Source organism: Salmo salar, chromosome 04 (genome assembly GCF_965601325.2).
Source record: "Salmo salar chromosome 04, fSalSal1, whole genome shotgun sequence".
Taxonomy (NCBI): Eukaryota; Metazoa; Chordata; class Actinopteri; order Salmoniformes; family Salmonidae; genus Salmo; species Salmo salar.
The window spans coordinates 12,491,070-12,504,481 of NC_138294.1; the positions used below are offsets into that span (position 1 = coordinate 12,491,070).

Here is a 13,412-nt window from a genome sequence, read left to right on the forward strand (position 1 = left end):
GTTGGTTGGTTTTTACTTTGTATTATCTTTTACCAGATCTGTGTTTTATTCTACTACATTCCTTTCACATTTCCACAAACTTCAGTGTTTCCTTTCAAATGGTACCAAGAATATGCATATCCTTGCTTCAGGGCCTGAGTTGCAGGCAGTTAGATTTGGGTATGTCATTTTAGGCGAAAATTGAAAAGAAGGGGCCGATCCTTAAGATGAGCACCTCCAATTCATAATATACTGCTCAAAAAAATAAAGGGAACACTTAAACAACACAATGTAACTTCAAGTCAATCACACTTCTGTGAAATCAAACTGTCCACTTAGGAAGCAACACTGATTGACAATAAATTTCACATGCTGTTGTGCAAATGGTATAGACAACAGGTGGAAATTATAGGCAATTAGCAAGACACCCCCAATAAAGGAGTGGTTCTGCAGGTGGTAACCACAGACCACTTCTCAGTTCCTATGCTTCCTGGCTGATGTTTGGTCACTTTTGAATGCTGGCGGTGCTTTCACTCTAGTGGTAGCATGAGACGGAGTCTACAACCCCCACAAGTGGCTCAGGTAGTGCAGCTCTTCCAGGATGGCATATCAATGCGAGCTGTGGCAAGAAGGTTTGCTGTGTCTGTCAGCGTAGTGTCCAGAGCATGGAGGCGCTACCAGGAGACAGGCCAGTACATCAGGAGACGTGGAGGAGGCCGTAGGAGGGCAACAACCCAGCAGCAGGACCGCTACCTCCGCCTTTGTGCAAGGAGGAGCACTGCCAGAGCCCTGCAAAATGACCTCCAGCAGGCCACAAATGTGCATGTGTCTGCTCAAATGGTCAGAAACAGACTCCATGAGGGTGGTATGAGGGCCCGACGTCCACAGGTGGGGGTTGTGCTTACAGCCCAACACCGTGCAGGACGTTTGGCATTTGCCAGAGAACACCAAGATTGGCAAATTCACCACTGGCGCCCTGTGCTCTTCACAGATGAAAGCAGCTTCACACTGAGCACATGTGACAGACGTGACAGTCTGGAGACGCCGTGGAGAACGTTCTGCTGCCTGCAACATCCTCCAGTATGACCGGTTTGGCGGTGGGTCAGTCATGGTGTGGGGTGGCATTTCGTTGGGGGGCCGCACAGCCCTCCATGTGCTCGCCAGAGGTAGCCTGACTGCCATTAGGTACCGAGATGAGATCCTCAGACCCCTTGTGAGACCATATGCTGGTGCGGTTGGCCCTGGGTTCCTCCTAATGCAAGACATTGCTAGACCTCATGTGGCTGGAGTGTGTCAGCAGTTCCTTCAAGAGGAAGGCATTGATGCTATGGACTGGCCCGCCCGTTCCCCAGACCTGAAATCAATTGAGCACATCTGGGACATCATGTCTCGCTCCATCCACCAACGCCACGTTGCACCACAGACTGTCCAGGAGTTGGCGGATGCTTTAGTCCAGGTCTGGGAGGAAATCCCTCAGGAGACCATCCGCCACCTCATCAGGAGCATGCCCAGGCATTGTCGGGAGGTCATACAGGCACGTGGAGGCCACACACACTACTGAGCCTCATTTTGACTTGTTTTAAGGACATTACATCAAAGTTGGATCAGCCTGTAGTGTGGTTTTTCACTTTAATTTTGAGTGTGACTCCAAATCCAGACCTCCATGGGTTGATAAATTGGATGTCCATTGATTATTTTCTGTGTGATTTTGTTGTCAGCACATTCAACTATGAAAGATAAAAGTATTTAATAAGATTATTTCATTCATTCAGATCTAGGATGTGTTATTTTAGTGTTCCCTTTATTTTTTTGAGCAGTGTATATATATTGTATGTATAAATATGTACGTATGTATGAATATGTATGTGTGTGTGTGTATATATATATATACAGTTGAAGTCAGAAGTTTACATACACTTAGGTTGGAGTCATTAAAACTCGTTTTTCAACCACTCCACAAATTTCTTGTTAACAAACTATAATTTTGGCAAATTGGTTAGGACATCTACTTTGTGCATGACACAAGTAATTTTACAACAATTGTTTACAGACAGATTATTTCACTTATAATTCACTGTATCACAATTCCAGTGGGTCAGAAGTTAATATACACTAAGTTGACTGCCTTCAAACAGCTTGGAAAATTCCATAAAATTATGTCATGGATTTAGAAGCTTCTGATATGCTAATTGACATCATTTGAGTCAATTGGAGGTGTACCTGTGGATTTATTTCAAGGCCTACCTTCAAACCCAGTGCCTCTTTGCTTGACATCATGGGGAAATCAAAAGAAATCAGCCAAGACCTCAGAAAAAAATTGTAGACCTCCACAAGTCTGGTTCATCCTTGGGAGCAATTTCCAAACGCCTGACGGTACCACGTCCATCTGTACAAACAATAGTAAGCAACTATTAACACCATGGGACACACAGCCGTTATACCACTCAGGAAGGAGATGTGTTCTGTCTCCTAGAGATGAACGTAAAAGTGCAAATCAATCCCAGAACAACAGCAAAGGACCTTGTGAAGATACTGGAGGAAACAAGTACAAAAGTACCTATGTCCACAGTAAAACGAGTCCTATATCGATATAACCTGAAAGGCCACTCAGCAAGGAAGAAGCCACTGTTCCAAAACCGCCATAAAAAAGCTAGACTATGGTTTGCAACTGCACATGGGGACAAAAATCATTTTTGGAGAAATGTCCTCTGGTCTGATGAAACAAAAATCGAACTGTTTGGCCATAATGACCATCGTTATGTTTGGAGGAAAAAAGGTGAAGCTTGCAAGCCGAAGAACACCATCCCAACCGTGAAGCACGGGGGTGGCAGCATCATGTTGTGGGGGTGCTTTGCTGCAGGAGGTACTGGTGCACTTCACAAAATAGATGGCATCATGAGGCAGGAATATTAGGTGGATATATTGAAGCAACATCTCAAGACATCAGGCAGGAAGTTAAGCTTGGTCGCAAATGGATCTTCCGAATGGACAATGACCCCAAGCATACTTCCAAAGTTGTGGCACAATGGCTTAAGGACAACAAAGTCAAGGTATTGGAGTGGCCATCACAAAGCCCTGACCTCAATCCTATAGAACATTTGTGGGCAGAACTGAAAAAGCGTGTGCGAGCAAGGAGGCCTACAAACCTGACTCAGTTACACCAGCTCTGTCAGGAGGAATGGGCCAAAATTCATTAACAAGAAATTTGTGGAGTGTTTGTAAACTTCTGACTTCAACTGTGTTTATATTTATATATATATGGACATTTTGTAGGATGTAACATATCATACAAAATGGATGCTATATTACACATTTAACGGGACCCATTTTGGCTCGTGAGCACTACTTTTAAAATTACTGGCTGAAACTACACAAAAGCATCACTAACTGATAACATAATGTAGCACTTTGAACATAATACATGAAAAGCACTTAACAAATATTATTATTATTATTACAATGTTACAGTTATACAACAAAAACATACAGTATTAGGAGGGATTGTTGCTATAGCAATGAAAAAAATAAGAACAAATACCCTAAAAACAACATGAAATATTTGTACATCAATAATACTGTAATTACATGTTCAACAACATACTGAGGACTGAGGAGGTTTTGTTGTTTACTAGTCTCTAAAAGTCATGTCATCATGATGTTCTGGCCAGGAGAGTCAGCGAGACATCATCCTGACAAACTCTGTAGAAAGAATACAAAATATGAGCTACATTTTTATTAGTATGGTGACAACATAGTGAGTATTAGTATAGTGTCAACATAGTGAGGATTAGTATAGTGTCAACATAGTGAGTATTAGAATGGTGACAACATAGGGAGTATTAGTATAGTGACAACACGGTGAGTATTAGTATAGTGACAACATGGTGAGTAATAGAATAGTGACAACATGGTGAGTAATAGAATAGTGACAACATGGTGAGCATTGTTGTCTCAACATAGTGAGTTTGGTATGGTGAAACAGGGTGAACATAGTATTGTAGCAGATAGCAACCTTCATCATATCTCAATGTCACATTTTCCTCTCTGATCCATTGGTTCTCCCCTTATCCCCTCTCTCTCCTTTTTTCTCTATTAGTTTCTTTCTACTCCTCTCCACACCCTTTCCTCCCGCTCCCTTCCCTCCCCCTTTCTCCCCTCCTCACTCACCCTCTCAAGTTTAACAAAGCGTCTCCTTTTCTATTCCCTCTTCCTCCTCTCTCCCCCTACTACTCCCCCTCTCTCCCATCCCCACCTCCCCCCCTCAAAGTCCACCAAACTGTCCCCTTTTCTCCTCCCACTCTCCCCTCACCTTCTCCCCCTCATCCCCCTCTCTCCCCTCACCCTCGAAGTCGAGCAGGCCGTCCCCGTTGAGGTCGACGTCTCGGAGGATCTCGTCGATCTCTGGTTGGTTGAGCTGCTCCCCCACCAGCTTTTTCATGGCCTCCTTCAGTTCAGCCAGGCTGATCTGACCGTCCCCGTTAGAGTCAAACTGAAGAAGAAGAAGGACGAGGACGAGGAGGACAGGAGGAAGTAAAGTGAGGTGAGGGAGCGAGGGAGGGACAGAAAAAGGGGAAGAGTGGAGTAGAAAGGGAGGGGAGAGGATAGATTAAATGGATAGAAAGAGCAGGTTAAGAGAATAACTTGTCATTTAATTTGTGGTCTTATATTATAAACATATATAATAAGATTAATATTGTCTCTCCGTACTTCTTTGAAAGCATCCCTGAGCTCCTTCACTCCTATCATGTCTGCTGTCTCTGCCAACATCTTAGGACCCATCAGCTCCACAAAGTCCTCAAAGTCCACTCTGCCGCCACCTAGATGGAAACAAGAGTCATTACAGAAATGGTCACAGGGGTGATGAAGAGCTAAAGAGCTTCAAATACTATACACAGAGGGTATGGCCTCGCTTTCTCTGGTTAATGTGTGTGTGCTGCATGCGTGCACACTCACAATGTGTGAATGTATGTCTTTACATCCGTGTGTGTGTGTGTGTGTGTGTGTTAATGTGTGTGTGTGTGTGACTCACAGATGTTCTGGCTGAGTTCGATGAGCTCCATCTCAGTAGGCATGTACCCCATAGTCCTCATGCACTCTCCCAGTTCCTTACAGCTGATGTAGCCATCTTTATCCTTATCAAACTCCCCGAACGCCTCCTTCAGCTCTGCACAGGGAGGAGGGGGATGGAGGAGAGACGGGTGAGGGGTAGATAAGGGTGAGGAGAGGTGGATGGGGGGAATGGGGGAGAGGAGAGACGGGTGATGGGTAGATAAGGATGAGGAGAGATGGATGGGGGAATGGGGGAGAGGAGAGACGGGTGAGGGGTGAGGGGTAGATAAGGGTGAGGAGAGGTGGATGAGGGGAATGGGGGAGAGGAGAGACGGGTGAGGGGTAGATAAGGGTGAGGAGAGGTGGATGGGGGAATGGGGGGAGAGGAGAGCGGGGGGGGGGGTGTTGAATAGAAATTAGAAAAATAGACATTGTTTCTTATATTAATTTTAGACTCTTTGATGACAAGCCACACCCATAGCTGCAGGAAGTAGGAGTAATGAAGTGCTGCAGCCCCCCTGATACATTTTTCTTTTATACAATTGTGAACAAGGGCTCTATTACTCCTGTATGAGTGGTGGAAAAACCTGCAGCCACATCAAAGTGTCTTTAAGTTTGAGGGAGGACAACACAATAGAGCCAGAACACTGGGATTTATTGTTGTTTGGGAGTAAATACAGTATGTTGAAAATATGAGTATGTATGGAAAAGACAGGAAGATGGAGAGAGAAACAGGGTGAGAGGGAGGATGGTGGTGTTGACTGATTGAAACAGGGAGAGAGGAAGGATGGTTGTGTTGACTGAGAGAAACAGGGAGTGGGAGGATGACGGTGTTCACTGAGAGAAACAGGGACAGGTGGAGGATGACGGTGTTGACTGAGAGAAACGGGGAGAGAGGGTGGATGACGGTGTTGACTGAAAGAAACAGGGACAGGTGGAGGATGACGGTGTTGACTGAGAGAAACGGGGAGAGAGGGTGGATGACGGTGTTGACTGAAAGAAACAAGGACAGGGGGAGGATGACGGTGTTGACTGAGAGAAACAGGGACAGGGGAGGATGACTGTGTTGACTGAGAGAAACAGGGAAGGAGAGGGAAGATGACAGTGTTGACTGAGAGGAACAGGGACAGAGGGAGGATGACAGTGTTGACTGAGAGAAACAGGGACAGAGGGAGGATGACGGTGTTGACTGAGAGAAACAGGGACAGAGAGAGGATGATGGTGTTGACTGAGAGGAACAGGGACAGAGGGAGGATGACAGTGTTGACTGAGAGAAACAGGGACAGGGGGAGGATGACAGTGTTGACTGAGAGGAACAGGGACAGGGGGAGGATGACAGTGTTGACTGAGAGGAACAGGGACAGGGGGAAGATGACAGTGTTGACTGAGAGGAACAGGGACAGGGGGAGGATGACAGTGTTGACTGAGAGGAACAGGGACAGAGGGAGGATGACAGTGTTGACTGAGAGAAACAGGGAAGGAGAGGGAAGATGACAGTGTTGACTGAGGGTAACAGGGACAGAGAGAGGATGACGGTGTTGACTGAGAGGAACAGGGACAGGGGGAGGATGACAGTGTTGACTGAGAGGAACAGGGACAGGGGGAGGATGACAGTGTTGACTGGCTCTGTGTAATGTCTCTTATCTGTACCTTCAATCTCTTCTGGCCGTAGGTCTCTGTCCTGCAGGGTTTCAGATTGGAGGGGACACATACAGAGTGACAGACACAGTGTGTTAGCTCGCACCGACACAGACACACACACAAAGATAAGGACACTGAATATACTGTAGTGTAGATGAACAGAAATACACACACACACAATGACTGACAGAGAAACATCCTTATAAAAACAAAGAGAACTGCACATCTTTGATTTAGCTCCATCTGAATGTTGCGGACTGAACTGGACAGGTAGTAAAGCATTTGATATGGACTCATTTGATATGGACTCATTTGATATGGACTCATTTGATAGGGAATCATTTGATAGGGAATCGTTTGAGAGTGAGAGATGGCAAAAACCGAAATACAGAGGATTCATTCACTTCTCTCTCATACAAGTTGCATCCTTTCCCTCCCTCCCTCCCTCCCTCCCTCCCTCCCTCCCTCCCTCCCTCCCTCCCTCCCTCCCTCCCTCCCTCCCTCCCTCTCCCTCCCTCCCTCCCTCCCTCCCTCCCTCCCTCGCTCCCTCCCTCCCTCCCTCCCTCATCTCTAAAACCCCATCAATTCATGTTACGCAGCCAGACCGGCGATTTGTTACAGGATTACATAGCATGTGATCCGACTGGCTTTAGCAACCCCTCAGTTCGCTCAGCACAGTCCTATTCTGTCTCCTGTGATTGGCTGCACTGCTCTGTCTGTCAGTGGTAGACTACATCGAAGCGGTTATGTCCCAAATGACACCCTATTCCATGTATAGTGCACTACTTTGACCAGGTCTCATCAATCCAAAGCAGTGTACTATATGGGAATAGGGTGCCATTTGGGATGTAGTCAGTGTGAGTTAGACACAGGCAGCGTGTTAGAGGGGATCAGTTTGTTGCAAGGGGATTTGTAGAGTAATCAGTGATGTTGTGCAATCTGACTGTAGTCAGTCTCAAACACACAGTAGGTTCTGACAATGACTGGACACACACACACACACACACACACACACACACACACACACACACACACACACACACACACACACACACACACACACACGCACACACACACACACACACACACACACACACACACACACACACACACACACACACACACACACACAGGGTTCTGCCAGTTAGTCTACACCTGTTGTTTACTAAGCATGTGACAAATAATATTTCATTCATGTGACAAATAACATTTCATCATGCAGCCAGGGTCATAGGTCAAAACAGATTACAGGGCCAGAGTTGCCATGCAGCCAGGGTCATAGGTCAAAACAGATTACAGGGTGAGAGTTACCATGCAGCCAGGGTCATTGACCAGAGCCCTGGTTAAAAGTAGTGCACTAAATAGGGAATAGGGTGCCACTTGGGACTGAGAAAATATGATCTCTTCTCACTCGAACAAATACATTAATCTGGAATAAGAGGACATATCAGATGCTGCTCGCTCGGTGAGCAGGAGATGAATCCATCATCTAAATTACAACGTTGAGGAACAGGCTGAGCACTGACCATGTCATCGCCACACACTCTGTCTTTGACAACATCTACAGTACAATCTGTTCTAGGCCGTCGTTCTCTTTTATCTTTCTTTGTTCTACTTTCTTTGTCTATCAAATTCTTTCTTGGTATAAATTAAAGGGATCCTGCGAGATGTTGGCAATGTTCCCTTTATCTACTTCCCCAGAGTCAGATAAACTAGTGGAGACCTTTTTTTTATGTCTCTGCGTCCAGAATTAAGGAAGTTAGAGGTAGTTTTGCGAGCCAATGCTAAGTATCTTTAGAGCAATGGCTGGGAGTCTACAGGTACAGCTAGCATGCAGTCATTGCACTAATGCTAGTTAGCTACTTCCTTCAAACTGATTGCAGACATAAAAATGGTATACACAAGTTCATCTAACTCTTGGGAAGTGCAAAAATCCCGAAGTATCCCTTACTGTAATTGTTAATTAAAAATAAACAAAAATAAACAAAAATGGCCTTTTGCAGCAATTACAGCTGCAAGTCTCTTGGGGTATGTCTCTATAAGCTTGGCACATCTAGCCACTGGGATTTTTGCCCATTCTTCAAGGCAAAACTGCTCCAGCTCCTTCAAGTTGGATGGGTTCCTGCTGGTGTACAGCAATCTTTAACCTGTTGGGGCTAGGGGGCAGTATTTTCACGGCTGGATAAAAAAAACGTACCCGATTTAATCTGGTTACTAATCCTACCCAGTAACTAGAATATGCATATACTTATTATATATGGATAGAAAACACCCTAAAGTTTCTAAAACTGTTTGAATGGTGTCTGTGAGTATAACAGAACTCATTTGGCAGGCAAAACCCTGAGACATTTTCTGACAGGAAGTGGATACCTGATGTGTTGAATTACCTTTAAGCCTATGCCATTGAAACACACAGGGGCTGATTAATGTTTTGGCACTTCCTATTGCTTCCACTAGATGTCACCAGCCTTTACAAAGTGTTTTGAATCTTCTACTATGAGATCTGACCGAACAAGAGCCTTGGAACGGTGATGGCCGATTAGACTCTGGCGCCCGAGGTCATGTTGGGTACCCTCGTTCCAATTCGTTTTAAAAGAGAATGCATTCGTCCACCTTGAATATTATTCATGTTCTGGTTAAAAAAGGCACTAATGATTTATGCTATACAACGTTTGACATGTTTGAACGAACGTAAATATATTTTTCCCCCTCGTTCATGAAGTGAAGTCCGGCGGGCTTAGATCATGTGCTAACAACACGGAGCTTTTTGGACATAAATTATGAGCTTTTTTGAACAAAACTACATTCGTTATGGACCTGGGATTCCTGGAAGTGACATCTGATGAAGAGAATCAAAGGTAATGGATTATTTACATAGTATTTTCGATTTTAGATCTCTCCAACATGGCCGTTTGTCTGTATCGCAAAGCGTATTTTTCTGGGCGCAGTGCTCAGATTATTGCAAAGTGTGATTTCCCAGTAAGGTTATTTTTAAATCTGGCAAGTCGATTGCGTTCAAGAGATGTAAATCTATAATTCTTTAAATGACAATATAATATTTTACCAATGTTTTCTAATTTTAATTATTTAATTTGTGGTGCTGACTTGACTGCCGGTTATTGAAGGGAAACGATTTCCTGAACATCAACGCCATAGTAAAACGCTGTTTTTGGATATAAATATGAACTTGATAGAACTAAAAATGCATGCATTGTCTAACATAATGTCCTAGGAGTGTAATCTGATGGAGATTGTCAAAGGTTAGTGCATCATTTTAGCTGGTTTTATGGTTTTGGTGACGCCTGTCTTTGAATTGACAAAACATTACACACAGCTATTGTCAATGTACTCTCCTAACATAATCTAACTTTATGCTTTCGCCGTAAAACCTTTTTGAAATCGGACAACGTGGTTAGATTAAGGAGATGTTTATCTTTCAAAGGGTGTAAGATAGTTCTATGTTTGAAAAATTTGAATTTTGACATTTATTTGGTTTCAAATTTGCCGCTCTTGAAATGCACCTGCTGTTGATAGGGTGCACCACGGGTGGCACACTAGCGTCCCACATAGCCCCAAGAGTCATACCACAGATTCTCAATTGGATTGAGGTCTGGGCTTTGACTAGGCCATTCCAATACATTTACATGTTTCCCCTTAAACCACTCAAGTGTTGCTTTAGCAATATGCTTAGGGTCATAGTCCTGCTGGAAGGTGAACCTCCGTCCCAGTCTCAAATCTCTGGAAGACTGAAACAGGCTCCCCTCAAGAATTTCCCTGTATTTAGCGCCATCCATCATTCCTGAAATTCTGACGAGTTTCCCAGTCCCTGCCTACGAAAACATCCCCCCAGCATGATGCTGCCACCACCGTGCTTCACTGGGGGATGAAGTTCTCTGGGTGATGAGAGGTGTTGGGTTTGCGCCAGCCATAGCGTTTTCTTTGATGGTCAAAAAGCTAAATTTTAGTCTCATCTGACCAGAGTACCTTCTTCCATATGATTCGGGAGTCTCCCACATGCCTTTTGGCGAACACCAAACATGTTTGCCTATTTTGTTTCGGCCACTCTTCCGTAAAGCCCAGCTCTGTGGAGTGTACAGCTTAAAGTGGTCCTATGGACAGATACTCCAATCTCCGCTGTGGAGCTTTGCAGCTCCTTCAGGGTTATCTTTGGTCTCTTTGTTACCTCTCTGATTAATGCCCTCCTTGTCTGGTCCGTGAGTTTTGGTGGGCGGCCCTCTTTTTGCAAGTTTGTTGTGGTGCCATATTCTTTCCATTTTTAAATAATGGATTTAATAATGGATTTAATGGTGCTCCGTGGGATGTTTAAAGTTTTTGATATTTTTTTATAACCCAACCCTGATCTGTATTTCTCCACAACCTTGTCCCTGACCTGTTTGGAGAGCTCCTTGGTCTTCATGGTGCCACTTGCTTGGTGGTGCCACTTGCTTGGTGGTGCCCTTGCTTAGTAGTGTTGCCTTTCAGAACAGGTGTATATATACTGAGATCATGTGACAGATCATGTGACACTTAGATTGCCCACAGGTGGACTTTATTTAACTTGTTATGGATAGGGGGCAGTATTTTCACGGCTGGATAAAAAACGTACCCGATTTAATCTGATTATTACTCCTGCCCAGAAACTAGAATATGCATATAATTATTAGCTTTGGATAGAAAACACTCCAAAGTTTCTAAAACTGTTTGAATGGTGTCTGTGAGTATAACAGAACTCATTTGGCAGGCCAAAACCTGAGAAGATTCCAAACAGGAAGTGCCCTCTCTGACTATTTCTTGGCCTTCTTGATCATCTCTATCCAAAACAGGGGATCTCTGCTGTAACGTGACATTTTCTAACGCTCCCATAGGCTCTCAGAAGGCGCCAGGACGTTGAATGATGACTTTGCAGGCCATGGCTGAAAAACAGTAGCGCATTTGGATAGTGGTCGATCTGAGAACAATGAGACTGGGGGCGCGTGCACGAGGCGACTCCATGTTTTAATTTTTTCGTCTTTGAACGAAAACAGGGTTTCCCGGTCGGAATATTATCGCTTTTTTACGAGAAAAATCGCATAAAAATTGATTTTAAACAGCGTTTCACATGCTTCGAAGTATGGTAATGGAATATATTGATTTTTTTTTGTCACGAAACGCGCCGGGCGCGTCACCCCTCTTTACCCTTCGGGTAGTGTCTTGAACGCACGAACAAAACGCCGCTATTTGGATATAACTATGGATTATTTGGAACCAAACCAACATTTGTTAATGAACTAGAAGTCCTGGGAGTGCATTCTGATGAAGAACAGCAAAGGTAATCCAATTTTTCTTATAGTAAATCTGAGTTTGGTGAGGGCCAAACTTGGTGGGTGTCAAAATAGCTAGCCCGTGATGCCGGGCTATCTACTCAGAATATTGCAAAATGTGCTTTCACCGAAAAGCTATTTTAAAATCGGACATAGCGATTGCATAAAGGAGTTCTGTATGTATAATTCTTAAAATAATTGTTATGTTTTTTGTGAACGTTTATCGTGAGTAATTTAGTAAATTCACCGGAAGTGTTCGGTGGGAATGCTAGTTCTGAACGTCACATGCTAATGTAAAAAGCTGTTTTTTTATATAAATATGAACTTGATTGAACAAAACATGCATGTATTGTATAACATAATGTCCTAGGAGTGTCATCTGATTAAGATCATCAAAGGTTAGTGCTGCATTTAGCTGTGGTTTTGTTCTTTGTGACATTATATGCTAGCTTGAAAAATGGGTGTCTGATTATTTCTGGCTGGGTACTCTGCTGACATAATCTAATGTTTTGCTTTCGCTGTAAAGCCTTTTTGAAATCGGACAGTGTGGTTAGATAAAGGAGAGTCTTGTCTTTAAAATTGTGTAAAATAGTCATATGTTTGAAAAATGGAAGTTTTCGGATTTTCGAGGACTTTGTATTTCGCACCACGCCCATCATTGGATATTGGAGCAGGTGTTCGCTAGCGGAACGTCTAGATGTAAGAGTTAACAAATGATGTGACTTCTGAAGGTAATTGGTTGCACTTATTTAGGGGCTTCATAGCAAAGGGGTTGAATACATATGCACGCACTACTTTTCCATTTTTTGTTATTTTTTTCATTTCACTTCACCAATTTGGACAATTTTGTGTATGTCCATTACATGAAATCCAAACAAAAATCAATTATAAATTACAGGTTGTAATGCAACAAAATAAGAAAAATGCCAAGGGGGTAAATACTTTTGCAAGGTACTGTAAAACACAGCAGGATGTGGTCTACCATAGAAAGTTTTGCTTGCTAAAATAATGTTGTACGGTGCTCTAAGTTTAAAGTAAATAAGCCATCACTAAAAACAATGTATAGTAGCATCAATGGATATGGGACACTCACAGGGTTGGCAGATGATATTTGGTGGAGATGATGTAGTAGTGGATTCCTCCAATCATGCTGCTCAAAATTGTAATGGTGATGATGTCACAGGGGAGATGCTGGTGTCATAGAAATAGAACCTGATATTGAGTGGATATGATCAGAGCTGTGGAAAGGGTGGTGAGTGGATAGGATCAGAGCTGTGGACAGGGTGGTGAGTGGATAGGATCAGAGCTGTGGACAGGGTGGTGAGTGGATAGGATCAGAGCTGTGGACAGGGTGGTGAGTGGACAGGATCAGAGCTGTGGAAAGGGTGGTGAGTGGATAGGATCAGAGCTGTGGACAGGGTGGTGAGTGGATAGGATCAGAGC

The 13,412-nt window shown here is 43.9% G+C and overlaps 1 protein-coding gene across 1 annotated transcript in view; it reads right to left on the reverse strand.

Annotated features, from left to right (window-relative positions):
• Positions 1 to 3,427: 3,427 nt before the first annotated feature.
• LOC106610537 (calcium-binding protein 2-like) overlaps positions 3,428 to 13,412 on the reverse strand; it is a 34,715-nt gene continuing 24,730 nt past the window's right edge. The window contains exons 3-7 of the mRNA XM_045717637.2: positions 6,679 to 6,709; positions 5,009 to 5,143; positions 4,687 to 4,796; positions 4,321 to 4,468; positions 3,428 to 3,678 (exon numbers count right to left, since the gene is read on the reverse strand). Of these exons, the coding sequence (XP_045573593.1) occupies positions 3,653 to 3,678; positions 4,321 to 4,468; positions 4,687 to 4,796; positions 5,009 to 5,143; positions 6,679 to 6,709 (450 nt within the window). The 3' untranslated portion in view covers positions 3,428 to 3,652. The remainder of the gene's footprint in view (positions 3,679 to 4,320; positions 4,469 to 4,686; positions 4,797 to 5,008; positions 5,144 to 6,678; positions 6,710 to 13,412) is intronic.